At 46.0% G+C, this 13,566-nt stretch overlaps 1 protein-coding gene across 3 annotated transcripts in view; it reads right to left on the bottom strand.

The window, feature by feature from the left end:
- Window positions 1-1,081: 1,081 nt before the first annotated feature.
- STAP1 (signal transducing adaptor family member 1) overlaps window positions 1,082-13,566 on the bottom strand; it is a 38,764-nt gene continuing 26,279 nt past the window's right edge. The window contains exons 6-12 of one of the 3 annotated variants that reach the window (XM_039542081.1): window positions 12,004-12,045; window positions 11,473-11,642; window positions 8,171-8,299; window positions 6,580-6,649; window positions 4,042-4,162; window positions 3,465-3,605; window positions 1,082-1,314 (exon numbers count right to left, since the gene is read on the bottom strand). In XM_039542081.1, coding sequence (XP_039398015.1) covers window positions 1,238-1,314; window positions 3,465-3,605; window positions 4,042-4,162; window positions 6,580-6,649; window positions 8,171-8,299; window positions 11,473-11,642; window positions 12,004-12,045 — 750 coding nt within the window. In that variant the 3' untranslated portion in view covers window positions 1,082-1,237. The remainder of the gene's footprint in view (window positions 1,315-3,464; window positions 3,606-4,041; window positions 4,163-6,579; window positions 6,650-8,170; window positions 8,300-11,472; window positions 11,643-12,003; window positions 12,046-13,566) is intronic. The other 2 variants (XM_039542082.1, XM_039542084.1) reach the window with 2 other exon arrangements.

The following is a 13,566-nucleotide window of genomic DNA, read 5'->3' as shown; positions in this document are numbered from 1 at the left end:
TGGGAGGGCCTCTGAACTTCAGAATTAATTTTCCTCTTTATTGGGCCACAGTAGCCCAAGCCTAGACTTTATGGGGCTCTCTGATGATCATTTCTTTTGGCAGGGTATGGGGAGGGAAGGTGCACTGATTAAGAGCTAGGGCTGAAATGGGTTCCCCCCCCCTTCCTGTTTTTGAGGAACATAAGATCGGCCATTCTGGGTCAGACCAAAGGTCCATCTAGCCCAGTATCCTGTCTTCCGACAGTGGCCAATGCCAGGTGCCCCAGAGGGAATGAACGGAACAGGTAATCATCAAGTGATCCATTCCCAGCTTCTGGCAAACAGGCTAGGGACACCATCCCTGCCCATCCTGGCTAATAGCTATTGATGGACCTATCCTCCATCAATTTATCTAGTTCTTTTTTGAACCCTATTATAGTCTTGGCCTTCACAACATTTTCTGGCAAGGAGTTCCACAGGTTGACTGTGCATTGTGTGGGGAAAAAAAATACTTCCTTTTGTTTTAAATCTGCCTATTTCATTTGGTGACAACCCCCCCACCCCCCAGTGACTTACCTAGCTGCCTAAATTTGGCCTCCAGGCCCTCTCTCCTATCCTTCCCTATGTCATTGGTACCTACATGTACCACAAACACTGGCTCCTCCCCAGCACTACACATAAGTCTTCTCTCGATGTCTTGAGAGATCCGCAACTTTCACACCAGGCAGGCACGTCACCATGCGGTTCTCCCAGTCATTGCAAACCCAGCTATCTGTGTTGAATGATTGAATCCCCCATAACTATTACCTGCCTCTTCCTAATAACTGGAGTTCCCTCCCCTCGAGAAGCAACCTCAGTGCGTGAGGATACCACAACATCATTTGGAACGGAGGTACCAACTATGGGATCATTTCCCTCTGCTCCAGTAGGATGTTCTCCTTCCCCGAGACTTTCATCCTCAACAGCACAGAGGTTGTCAGACTGGGGGTGGGATCATTCTACTGTGTCCCAGAAAGTCTCATAAGGCTGCTGAGATAAATGTGCTTAGAGCCATGGAGATGGACTTTGTTTTGTACCAACTGGAAGCCTTAGGAAACAGATATCCAGTTTAATGTGCCGTAATTTATTCCACCAGCTTCTGAGATTTGTTGATACAAGGTGAGACTGTACTACTAAATTTAGCCCACAGGAATTTCTGGGGCTAGAAGGTGACTTTTTTTCCCCTAAGAAAACGTCCATCCTTCCTACATTTTCCACTTCAAAGGGGTTGATTTGCACGTTGTCTGTCAGCTGCTTGTCTCTTCACTCTTTCTTTCATCTCTTTGCCATGAGTTTCTGAAAGAATGGGAAAAACACTTTAACACTAGAGAGTGAAAGTGTCATGGCACAGCCATTCCAACTTCAGCAGCTTCCCAGCAGAGCTTGCACTCTCAACTCTCACTCTGCTTATTTGCCTTATTTATATTGTAGGTAGCATCTACAACCTCCATTGGGATAGGCACTGTGCACGTACGTACACACTTGTTTCATTTTCCATACTAATTTGCCATAAACACTCCATTCCTTCTGTGTTGGGCTAGCCCTGACTCCTCAAGACAATAGGAGAAGCTGGCAGGAGATGATTTAAATATTCCAGCTGTTAAATTGTACTGGTGGGAGAAGTACACTTCCAACTCAAGGGCTGCCCTAGCTAGCAGTAGCAGAACTGCACTTTGTCTACTCTGTCCACCATGATCAGAGGCCCTTTCACATTATCTACTGGAAGTGTTTTTCCTAGGTCGGTAAGAGCACCTTCGATTATTGCAGCAGTTTTTAAAACTCTGTTGCTTTTCACCATTTTTTTTCAATTTCTCTGAAAGTCCTTGAGAGTCATTTTCTCAGCACTGCACAGGTCTGGATTCCTCCCTTTGCAGAGGAATCAACTGGATTACTTCAATACATGGAAGCATTTCCCTGGGCTCTAGGTTTTAATAAAGTTTGTTCTTACAAAATCTAAGTTTGGGGGCAAATTTGAAGTCAGTGTCCTTCAGCATAAGCAAGGTAAGTGGCTAACGGAGGTGGCTTGTAGCGAATATTCATACTGAAGCACCTAAAGGCCCCAGTTGTGATGTACCAGGTGCCCTAATGTACCAGGTGCTGTAGAAACAGAGCTCCAGGCCCTGAAGAACGTCAATCTAATGCCATAAAGAGGATGACGATACAACATGGAAGCAAATCTGGTGAAGTGGCAGAGGTTTGTTAATTCGAGGTGGTTTTTTTAATGGGTTAGAGGAAGAGAATTGGGGAAGTGGAAGAGTCACAGCTTGTCACCTGCCTGGCCATGATCAGAATGGCAGTTTTTGGAGGCATCATGGTGAACGTGAGGTTTAAAGAGGACGTACAGTTAGGAACTGTTCAGATTTTCAGAGTTTTGCCCATGTACAAGGGGCAATAGGGGGGAGAAAAGGAAGGAGCAAAGGCCAGGGGCTGACAGTGTGATTGGTTACTAGAGCAGCTAGGGAGGGTGGGACTAGGTAAGAAAGATAAAGACAAGAAGCTTATGTTCTTATGAGGCAGTGAAGGAGGGAGCTAGCTGAGGGACTCCGAGGGGGTTGACGTGGTCAGAGCACAATCCAAGAGAGATTTAGCAGCATTCTGAATGGAACTTAGAGAGCAAGGCTGCAAGTGAGAGAGGTGAATTAAGGGCTTGGATGAGTTTCGGACAGACAGACTGATGAATGGCTAGATGTTAGAGACTTGTAAGAAAAAGCAGCAAGACTGAAAAATATGAATATGTAAAGAGACTGGTGGTGGTGAGGGAATATCTTTTATTGGACCATATCTACCTTCTCTCCGAGCCTGGGCCCAGCCAGGCAAAGCCACTCAAAGCTGCCATTTGTGGCAGTGCAAATTATGCCTAAACCAGGGCTTTGCACAGGTGCAGCTCAGGAATAGCAGCTGTGATTGGCAGGGCTGAAGACAAGTTTCCTAGCCCAGCTGGCAGCAGCACAGTTTCCATGTGCCACTTTCATGTGATTGCGTGTAGGGACAGTGGGGCAGGACAGTGTACATAGTCCATGCAGTCCTTGGCCTCATTGCTGAGACTGCCAACAAGTGTCAGCATCGACTGGGGCTCGTCCTCCACAGAAATAGACCACACCAATTAATTTAACATAGGGCGCTGAATGGGTCAGTCGCTGCAGTCATCACCTGGGTTGAACCAATAAGCTGGAGGCAAAAACCTCTGTGTTCCATCTCTCATCCCTCCCTCTGTTTACTGACAATATCTGCTTGCATCTCCCCCACACCCTGAGAAGTCCTTGTCGAGGAGAAGCGATGCTGCTTTTGGAAGTAGGGTGTGCAGGCTGATAGATCAGGAGAGATGCTCTGAATGCTGCTGTATCCCCCACTGCATGTGACACTTCCCTCCCCAAAAAACTCACTTTCCCATTTTCAAACCTAACTTTCAAAGAAACTGAAGGCCCACAAAGCTGTCCTGTCCTCACCATGCACGTATCTGGCTACAGGATACTGCTGAAGCGGTGCTGTTTCTTTCTTAGGCATACGGCTCCGGGGAGGCTTGGCTCTGGGCTGAGAGACAATCGCCGGGTGCATCTCTCTTGGGGCATGCTCTAAAGAAAGTTCAGCTGCAGAAAACGGACAGAAGATTTAATGTTCCCCTGTGTGTGGGAGCAGTCTCTTTCCTGAAGAACCTAGCCCCATTTATTAAGAACAAGGGTATGTCTACACAACAAAGAAAAACTGACGACAAGCTGGTGCCAGTTGGCTTGGGCTGTGGCCCTGTTTCATTGCTGTGTAGACTTCTGGGCTCAGTTTGGAGCCCAAGCTCTGGGACCCTCCCAGCTCTGCTGAATTAATAGGTGGCTTATTTCAGTTATTTTGTAATTAGAGTGATCCATTTATTTGATAGAATTCACTCCTCCTGTGTTTGTAACGTGAGATGTTTTTGTTCAAAATAGTCAATCCATGTTTTATGCCCACACGCTTGCAAACTAGTTACTGCCAGTATAGCCACCTCGCAGTAACACAGTTTAAGAGCTGGAATTCAGAAACTGTGCTTACATGTAGAAACAAGCCGCATACCCAATTTGTTGTCATACGTGTGTGTGACAAATGGCTTCAAGCTGCCTTGGGTTTGATTCACAAAGTAATCAATGACATCATGAAGGCTCGGGCGTATAACCTAGGTAACAAACAGGGATGTGAAAAGTTACTGTGAGCTACGTTTTCCGTCAGAAATGTGCTAGCAGGTACATACCTAAAGATATTGTCAAGTGGCTGAAACTGGATTCACCCCCAGTGCACTGTGTTTCAAGGGCCACCTACCATAAGTGCAGTGAAAACAGGAGCTTCCTGGAGCACCCAAATACAAGGGCAAAATACTTGCTGAAAATCAGCATTGCATGTTAGGCACATTGTAGGAGGGGGCTTATGCATGGCACTGAGGGGGATGCACCGCAGGCTTGGGCCTTGAACAAGGCTGCAGTGTGGGCTCGCTTCCCAGAAACCCTCCTGCCATCTTTCTCTCCCTCCTCAAAGTGCAGCTCCAGCCAGGCAAAGCGAACAAAGCACCGTGCTAGTACAACGCAGCGTCGGTTCCAGCCTTGTCCCCGAAGTAAAGCATAGGCTGAGACGAGACACAAACCACTAGAAAAACACTTGTCTCCTGAGGTTCTGCCCCTCTTCAGCTCAAAGCTTTTCTAGACAGGCTATCAGATCCTACAGTGGGAATTTAGGTTGAGTGAGAACTCCTAGGTTTGGCCTTGGATTTTAATCTTGTTGTGGGAGAGGGAGAAAATGAGCTGAAATGCTTTAATAAAATGGCTCCACAGGATATTCCACCACCCCCATCATGGCACAGCTTCATTTTAGGATCATCATCAAAGGCAGATGTTTGACTAGCAGGAGGAGATGCTAATACTTGAGAGATGCTTCCAGGACAACAGGGGAGTGGAGAGCTAGCCTGACGTTTTCGGGGGTCCAATGCAAAGTACAACATGTGCTCCCTTTCCAGATTTCCCCCCTCTAAGGGCCAAGTCCCTCTAGGTTTGCACACCTATGACACCCTGGTCTGTGATCCCTGGAAGCTGCTGCAACCTCTGCCATTGCCAGTCTGTGAGGCTCCATGACTTTACTATTTGTCTGGTGTTCAAAATAATTTTCATTAGTGTTTCACGGTGCTTTTTATCAGTTGATCTCAAAGTGCTTTACATAGGAGATCACGCTCAGTATCTCCATTTTACAGATGAGGAAACTGAGGCAGAAAGTGATCTAGCAGGCCTCTGGTGGTAGAGCCAAGAATACAGCCCAGGTCTCCTGAGTTCTAGTCCAGTGCCCTCTCCACTAGGCAACATTGCCTCTCATTTGGTCTTTTGTTTTAGTTCAGCTTTTTAAAGCAATTTCTGTACATAACGTTTGGGCTCTGCTTCTGGGCACTTATAGCAACCCATTGAACTAGTACCAGTTTGTTTAACCATCTCTAGTTTAATCCGTTTCCTCTCTCCTTTCTGTACTAGGTCAATAACATTTTTATGTGAGCTAACAGTGCCCACATCCAATTCCAGTTAATCGGGGGCTATTCAGTGGCAGATGCCTCAGAGAAAAGGAAACTTCTTGTAGATTTCAGGAGACTGAGTTGGAGGGTGTGGTATGGTGACATCCTTGAGAACTCAGTCAAGGGCCACAGAGGTTACAATTTCCTACTTTGAGCAGTTCCACAAGGAAGCTGGCAAGGGCCAGTATGGGCACAGAGATCTAACCAACCTGCAAATCCAAATGAAACCTTAAAACTCATCCTGTAGTGCCATGGTAGTTTTGGGCGAGCAGTCTGATTTCTCAAGTTTCTATTTCTAAATTGTGATGGAAGACCAGGCATTTCAGAACTAGATAGAAAGAAAAGTGTGAGCCACCTGGGAGAAAGTTGCACTGATTTAATTTAAGGTGTGAATTTCAATACATCTAGTTAAACTGGTAAAAAAAAATGTATGGACACTTATTTCTGTATAAACCAGGGTAATTTCAGTTTAGCTTAAACCTGTTCTTAATTCATTTAACTGAAACAAGCCTGGCTAAAAACAAAATAAGAGAGTCCACACAGATTTTGCACTGTTTTATCTAAATTGATTTTAATTCACACTTTTAGTTAAACTGGTACTGGTACAACTCTGCGTGTAGACAAGTTCAGATATGAGTTCAGTTTCCAGGCTGGTCACAAACTTCTCAGTGGTATAACATGATCCAATGGCTGGAAGTTAAAGCTAGACAAATTCAGAGGGGAAATAAGGCATCAATTTTTAACTCAGTAATTAACCACTGGAAAAATTTACCAAGGGTCGTGGTGGATTCTCCATCACTGACCATTTTTAAATTAAGATGGAATGTTTTTTTAAAAGTTCTGCTCTAGGAATTATTTTGGGGAAGTTCTTTGGCCTGTGCTACACAGATCAGCCTAGATGGTCACAGTTGTCCCTGCTGGCCTTAGACTCCATGAACCAGACAAATCCCTGCTTTTTTTTGTTCTACTTTTCCATACTCTTTCCAACTTTCTACCATAGACCCAATACATGGTTCTATATCTCCAACAAGGAAACACCCACTTACTGGTCTTGCCAGTTCAATTGTGTAACCTTTGCCCATGTTCATCACTCGGTAGTGCTTTATGCATGGACCACTGAAACAAAAAGAAAATACAGTATTAATACACTGCTGTTCATAAAATACAGTGTAAATGAAAATGAATGGGGATGGCTGCAGGTTTCCTGTCTTTTATTTATGTTCATTTGATGGAAAGTTTCAATACACTAACGTTATTAATCTCTTTTTGGAACAGTTCCTTTAAAGGTGACCAGTAAGGGGGAAAAATTGGTTTGTTTGCCTTTTTGCTGCTTTGTGATGCATCAAGAAGCTGGAAAGGTATTTTTAGGTCTTTGTTTTACTTTAGAAATACCAGGAATAGCCAGTTTTGTCTTCCCAGGTTTTGCTCGAGGACGCTGGAAACAGCAGCAGGGCCTAGGGGTGTGGGGTCTCTGGGAATTGTTTTCTGGTTCTAGGTGAAAATCTCAGAGAAAGAATGCCAGAAACTTTAGTGACTTTAGATTTCAGACTCAGACAGTTATAGAAATGTTCTACATTGTGTTTCAAAACAGCACAGCAATTCCCTAGACCGGGGTAGAGGCGACCCTTCTGTGCACCCAGCTGCCAAAACCCTCTGTGTCCACTGGCACCACAAGGACTGCTAAAGTATGCGTGTGTATGGGGTGGGGGGGGAGCACCCAAACAGGCCAAATTTGAGTGACGGTGTAACCATGCACCAGGTCACAACACCCCTCACTCGAATTTGGCCTACCTGCCCCTCCGTCATGCCAATGGGGAAGGGCTGTGTCATTGTCACTCAGCTTCAGACAGGGGACAAAGTGGGGGGGAGGGGTTGGGTCCCCTGTCTCTATTGTGCCGAGTTCAGGTTCTCAAACGCGGAGGCACATGGTTCCCACCCACCCCCATTTAAAAATGGTTAGCAACGGCCATTTGCCCTTCCCCCCAGTCTCCAGTGCCCATGTCACTAATCCAAACCCTCCCGGGGACTTCTGTCTGCGTTGGGGTCCTGGCTGAAAGTCTGGTCCCCCTAGGGAAGGAGGCAGAAAAGGTTAGTCCCTGAGGTGAGTGAGGCCAGGAAGAGGAGAGCCCAAGTGTGTTTGCTACCTACAGCCCCAGAACTTTGTTTTGGGTCTCAGCTGCCTCTGGTTTTGAAGCTCTCCAAACACTGAAATGTAACAAGTTTTGTGTGGTTTGATGCTGAGTTCAATTTTATTAGCCTTAACTCTGATCATTTGTTCTAGTGTTAGATATGGCTCCGGAGTGTACACATGTTTTTGGTGCTTACTCTAGGGTTTGAAAGTCTAAGATTCCATGACGTAGGAGACATTTCAAGGACCAGGCTCATGCCCTCTGCCTCATCAGGCCAGCACGCTTTGGCTGATTTGTATCTCATTTGTCGATGTATCAATCCTCTCTTTTTCCGTAAGCCAATCACACTGTCCCTTGAGCCCATGCTCAATGCCTGATTTACCTTCTCCCAATTAGTCTCACAATACAGGACAGATTTCACAAGCGATCCCTGGGAATTCTAAATTAGGCATCATAATACAGTACATGTCAATTAGCAGTTAGATAATATCTTGTGGATTCAACCTACTCTATCACCTGTCTGATAGTGACTGAGTAGTTCTTACTGTCACTACCAGGCCGCAGGATCAAGTTCCCCCAAGAAGGATTCTTCTCTAACATCTCAATCGCTTTCTGTCGTGACACTGCATAGAAGCACCTGCAAAGAAGGGAGGAGAGAAGCAGCATGAACACACTGAGTTCCACTAGCAGAAGCCGATCATTCTATGGGCAAGTAGCATGAGTCTGCATGAGGACTAGATCTGCCTCATCAGCCTATTTGTAGCATATCCTGTACCTTAAGTATCCGGGGCTGCCATTTGCCTTTGTTGCTCCAAGAAGTCTCACACCTGAAAGGGTCATTCTATAGAGTGATGCCACCATGTTAGCCAATCGCCAGAACTCCAGATAGCCATGATTCATCCCTTTCAGTGTTTCAGAGTGGTAGCCGTGTTAGTCATGGGGCACAGCTCAGATGGCAGGCTGTGTAACCAACAAGGCTTAATACCCAAAGTAAAGCGAGTAACGTAAACTGACCCATTTTGCTCATCTTAGGTGGAATACTTTGAATATCCATCACCAGCAAATATATTACCTAGTACAGTATAATTTTCCTAGAAAGACAAACATATGTGACAGTCTAAGACATGGGAAAATCTTCCAGGAAAGCAGCATATGGTCCATTTGTACTTTCTCAAAACAAGACACATTGAAACAGAAACGACAAAAATCTCTGGCGAGTGGAGAGACACAAGATGAGCGCAGTGTCCTTTCTGAAATGCTGCTACAGTAACTGGAAGTATCAGGAGTGACGGGGCTGAAACGCCAATATTCTGTAGTGTTGAAGAGTAATCTAAGTGATTACTGAATTACAGAGATGAGCCTTAACCAAACCCCCATATCCAAAGAACCCAAACTCTGTGCACTGAAACCCACAGCTGGATCCAGAGCTAAACTTTGCAAATGATCCCTATCTCTACAATGGGCTAAAACAAAATCTCAGATCCAAACAGCCCTGCCTGAATTTTGATGTGTTCAGAATCCGGATCCTTTGGCCCATCACTGTGGAAGAACCTGCAGTCTATCATGGCTCCTATTGTTTATCAGGGATTTTTTTGAAGATAATGACGTGCTAGTTCCTGAAACCAAGAATGCACCCATCAAATACACATATACATACATATAAACATATGCTACAAGGAAACAAGCTAGCACCAGTTGCTCGCAGACCTCTGGCACCCTCTTCTTTTTATGCAATAGGTATTTGCAAGCACTGGCTCAATAAACCAAAAGGGACAAGTGTAGTACAGTGTTCAATGGAAGGACAAATACATAAAATTCCATGCTACTCATGACAAAGTCAAACGTAGGCCCCTGAATGAATAATGATTAAGGCTGCAAGTCTGTCATAGAAGTCACAGAAGTCACGGCTTCTGGGACTCTGGGACCTCCATGACTTCTGCAGCTGCTGGTGTGGCTGGCCTGGGGGCTGCTAACTGCTGCTGGGGCAGTCTTGGGCCACCGCGCCCTTCCCACACAGCAGCAGCAGGAGTTTGGGAATGGGAGGGGGCTCAGGGCTGAGGCAGGGAGTAGAGGCGTAGGAGGGGGTGAGGGCTCTGGACAGTGCTCACCTCGGGGTGGGGGGGTGCTCCCCGGAAGTGGCAACATGTCCCTCCCTCAGCTCCTAGGCGAAGGCATGGCTAAGCGGCTCTGTGCGCTGCCTCCGCCTGCTGGCAATGCTCCCGCAGCTCCCATTGGCCATGGTTTCTGGCCATGGTTTCTGGCCAATGGGAGCTCCGGAGCGGGGGCAGCATGCAGAGACCCCTTGGCTGCACCTCTGCCTAGGGGCTGCAGGGACATGCCTGCCACTTCTGGGAGCTGCGCAGAGCTGGGTAGGAAGCACCAGCGGGGGTCCCAGGCTGCGGGCTGCCCCCAGCACCAGCAGGGGTCCTGGGCCACTTCCCCCAGAGTACCCACAGCGCTCCTGGGCCACTCCCTGCCCCAGGGCACCCAAGATTTAGGCAGGGGTATATAGTACAAGTCAAGGACTGGTTACAGACTATGAATTTTTGTTTACTGCCAGTGACCTGTCCATGACTTTTATTAAAAATACCTGTGACTAAAATGTAGTCTTAATAATGATTGATATAAATAAATGGTTTTGTTTGTAAGAACAGCTATACTGGGTCAGACCAAAGGTCCATCTAGCCCCGTATCGTGTTTTCTGATAGTGGCCAATGCCAGATGCCCAGAGGGAATGAACAGAACAGGTAATCATCAAGTGATCCATCCCCTGTCACCCATTCCCAGCTTCTGGCAAACGGACGCTAGGGACACCATCCCTGCCCATCGTGGCTAATAGTTAATGGACCGATCCTCCATGAACTTATCTAGTTCTTTTTTGATCCCTGTTATAGTCTTGGCCTTCACAACATGCTCTGGCAAGGAGTTCCACAGGTTGACTGTGTGTTGTGTGAAGAAATACTTCCTTTTGTTTGTTTTAAACCTACTGCTTATTATCAGTTATTTCATTTGGTGACCCCTAGTTCTTGTGTTATGAGAAGGAGTAAATAACACTTCCTTATTTAGTTTCTCCACATCAGTCATGATTTTATAGACCTCTATCATATCCCCCCTTTAGTCGTCTCTTTTCTAAGCTGAAAAGTCCCAGTCTTATTAATCTCTCCTCAAATGGCAGCTGTTCCATGCCCCTAATAAATTTTGTTGCCCTTTTCTAAACTTTTCCAATTCCAATATATCTTTTTTGAGATGGGGCGACCCCATCTGTACGCAGTATTCAAGATGTGGGTGTACTACGGATTTATATAGAGGCAATATGATATTTTCTGTCTTATTATCTATCCCTTTCTTAATGATTCCCAACATTCTGTTCGCTTTTTTGACTGCCGCTGCACATTGAGAGAACTATCCACAATGACTCCAAGATCTCTTTCTTGAGTGGTAACAGCTAATTTAGACCCCATCATTTTATATATATAGTTGGGATTGTGTTTTCCAATGTGCATTACTTTGCATTTAACAACATTGAATTTCATTAGCTCTTTTGTTGCCCAGTCGCCCATTTTTTGAGATGTCCTTTAGTAGCTCTTCGCAGTCTGCCTGGGACTTAACTATCTTGAGTAGTTTTGTATCATCTGAAAAATTTGCCACCTCACTGTTTACCCCTTATTCCAGATCATTTATGAATATGTTGAATAGGTCTGGGCCCAGTACAGACCCCTGTACACTTATATATAGGAAAATTAAAATGCTCTGAAAGAAAAGAGAAAATTCTGATCAGACTTGTAGTGACATAGTTCAGTCTGAACTTACTCTGGCATAGTGCTCAGTATGTTAACGTCTCCATTCTTTGTCTCCTCCGTGCTCAAAGATGCACTGGGTGACTCTTCCATGGCAGTCCTCCTTTTCTTTTCTTTCTCTAGCACGTCATGCAGCTTAATAAGTTGTCCAGGTAGCAGTGATATACACACTGGAACTGACAACTGGGAATTAACAAAAAATAAAGTTGCAAAAGAAATGGAATGGGGAGAATAACGTTGGTGGGTGTTAACCGTGGTAGACCCAAACACCACCACCACACTCTAATAAAAGACAACTACAAAGCACAAATCTTTTTTTAATTGCTGGATTTAGTAGATGAGCACTGGCTGGTAAGTGGAACTGCTTTGTGTCCAATCCTACCTTTGAATAAAAACTCCAAAGTGATTCTGAGCACGTGGAGCTAGATGTTCATAGCAGTGTTGGTGATGGAAATATAGTATCTAGGCCTGTTTATTAGCCTGAGATAGAATTTTGGGTTTTGTTTGTCCGTTTGACTTCTGATATTCTTATATCCTTATTAACCTGTGACCAAAGACACTGTGTGTTGCATCTGCCCACAGCCAGCTGGGGTTTATAGCACAATGAGAAAAGATAAGGAACAGAGTTAAAATGTTGCTGGGTATGGTGGGAGTTTAATATACAAACGTACACTTGAAGGCTGCCCAACTCCTCTCCCAAGCCAAGGTCAAGCAACCAGGCAGGAGGGGTGAGGGAGTTGGGGGGAAGGTATAAGAAACATAAGCCAAAGAAATGGTGATCCTGGCTGAAACACAATCTCACTCCCTACCCCTCCCATAGGGTACAAAAGGGGTGGTACCAAATCCCCCAGACTCAAGACCCTCCAAAATGGAATATGACCATAAATCGTAAGGGGTGGTACCAGGGGCGAGCACTACAGGTATAATTAAGCCTATTAAAAAGGAGAAGGGGGGAAAACAGGAGAGCTCCACTGGTGTGAAGAGCTGGGATATGCTTGCTTGTTCACTCCAATAAACATCGCATTGCCTGTGCTTTGGACTCTGGTCTTCTGCTTTCTGTCTGCGTGACAAGAACCAAGGGAGGGCGGGGAGCCTTAACAACCAAATGCAGCTGTGGCCTGACTTTCTGAGATGCTGAGCACCCATAGCGTCATTGATTTCAATGGGAATTGTGGATATTTAGCACTTCTGAAAATTAGTCATATGGAGTGTGTCTACACTGCAGTAAAAAACCCACAGCACTGAGCTTTGGAGCCCAGGTCAATTGACTCATGGCCACAGGACTGGGGCTGTGAAGCTAAAAACTGCAGTGTAGACAGTCAGGCTTGGGCTGGAGCCTGGGCTCTGAGACCCTCCCCCCTCATGGGGTTTCTGAGCCTGGACTCCAGCCCAAACGTCTATATGGATATTCTTCTTTGAGTGCTTGCTCATATCGATTCCAATTAGGTGTGCGCACGCTGCGTGCACGTTCGTCAGAAGATTTTTACCCTAGCAACACTTGGTGGGTCGGCTGGGTCGCCCCCTAGAGTGGCGCTGCCATGGCGCCGGATATATACCCCTGCCGACCCAACGGCCCTTCAGTTCCTTCTTACCACCCATGTCGGTCGTTGGAACAGTGGAGCGCAGCTTAGCTGATCTCCACTTCCCTAGCTACTCATAGTTCTTTCGCTAATTCTTGTGTATCTATTCCCGCTATTTCCTAATCTCCAAGGCGAAGGGAGGTCTCAGACCTATCCTAGACCTGCGAGGACTCAACAAGTTCATGATAAAGTTGAAGTTCCGCATGGTATCCCTGGGGACCATCATCCCGTCCTTGGATCCTGGAGACTGGTATGCCGCCCTCGATATGAAGGACGCGTATTTTCACATTGCCATTTACCCTCCACACAGATGGTACCTCCGGTTTGTGGCCAACCGTCAACATTTCCAGTTTACGGTCCTTCCCTTTGGCCTCTCTACAGCCCCAAGAGTGTTCACAAAGTGCATGGCTGTAGTCGCTGCCTCCCTCCGTCGCCGTCGGATACATGTCTTTCTGTAGCTTGACGATTGGCTCATTCGAGGGACCTCCGAGACCCAAGTCACCCGTCATGTGGGCATCGTCAAGGAC

Source organism: Mauremys reevesii, linkage group 5 (assembly GCF_016161935.1).
Source record: "Mauremys reevesii isolate NIE-2019 linkage group 5, ASM1616193v1, whole genome shotgun sequence".
Classification (NCBI taxonomy): domain Eukaryota; kingdom Metazoa; phylum Chordata; order Testudines; family Geoemydidae; genus Mauremys; species Mauremys reevesii.
Note: the sequence above shows the minus strand (reverse complement) of the source record. Positions and strands in the feature narration are given on the sequence as shown.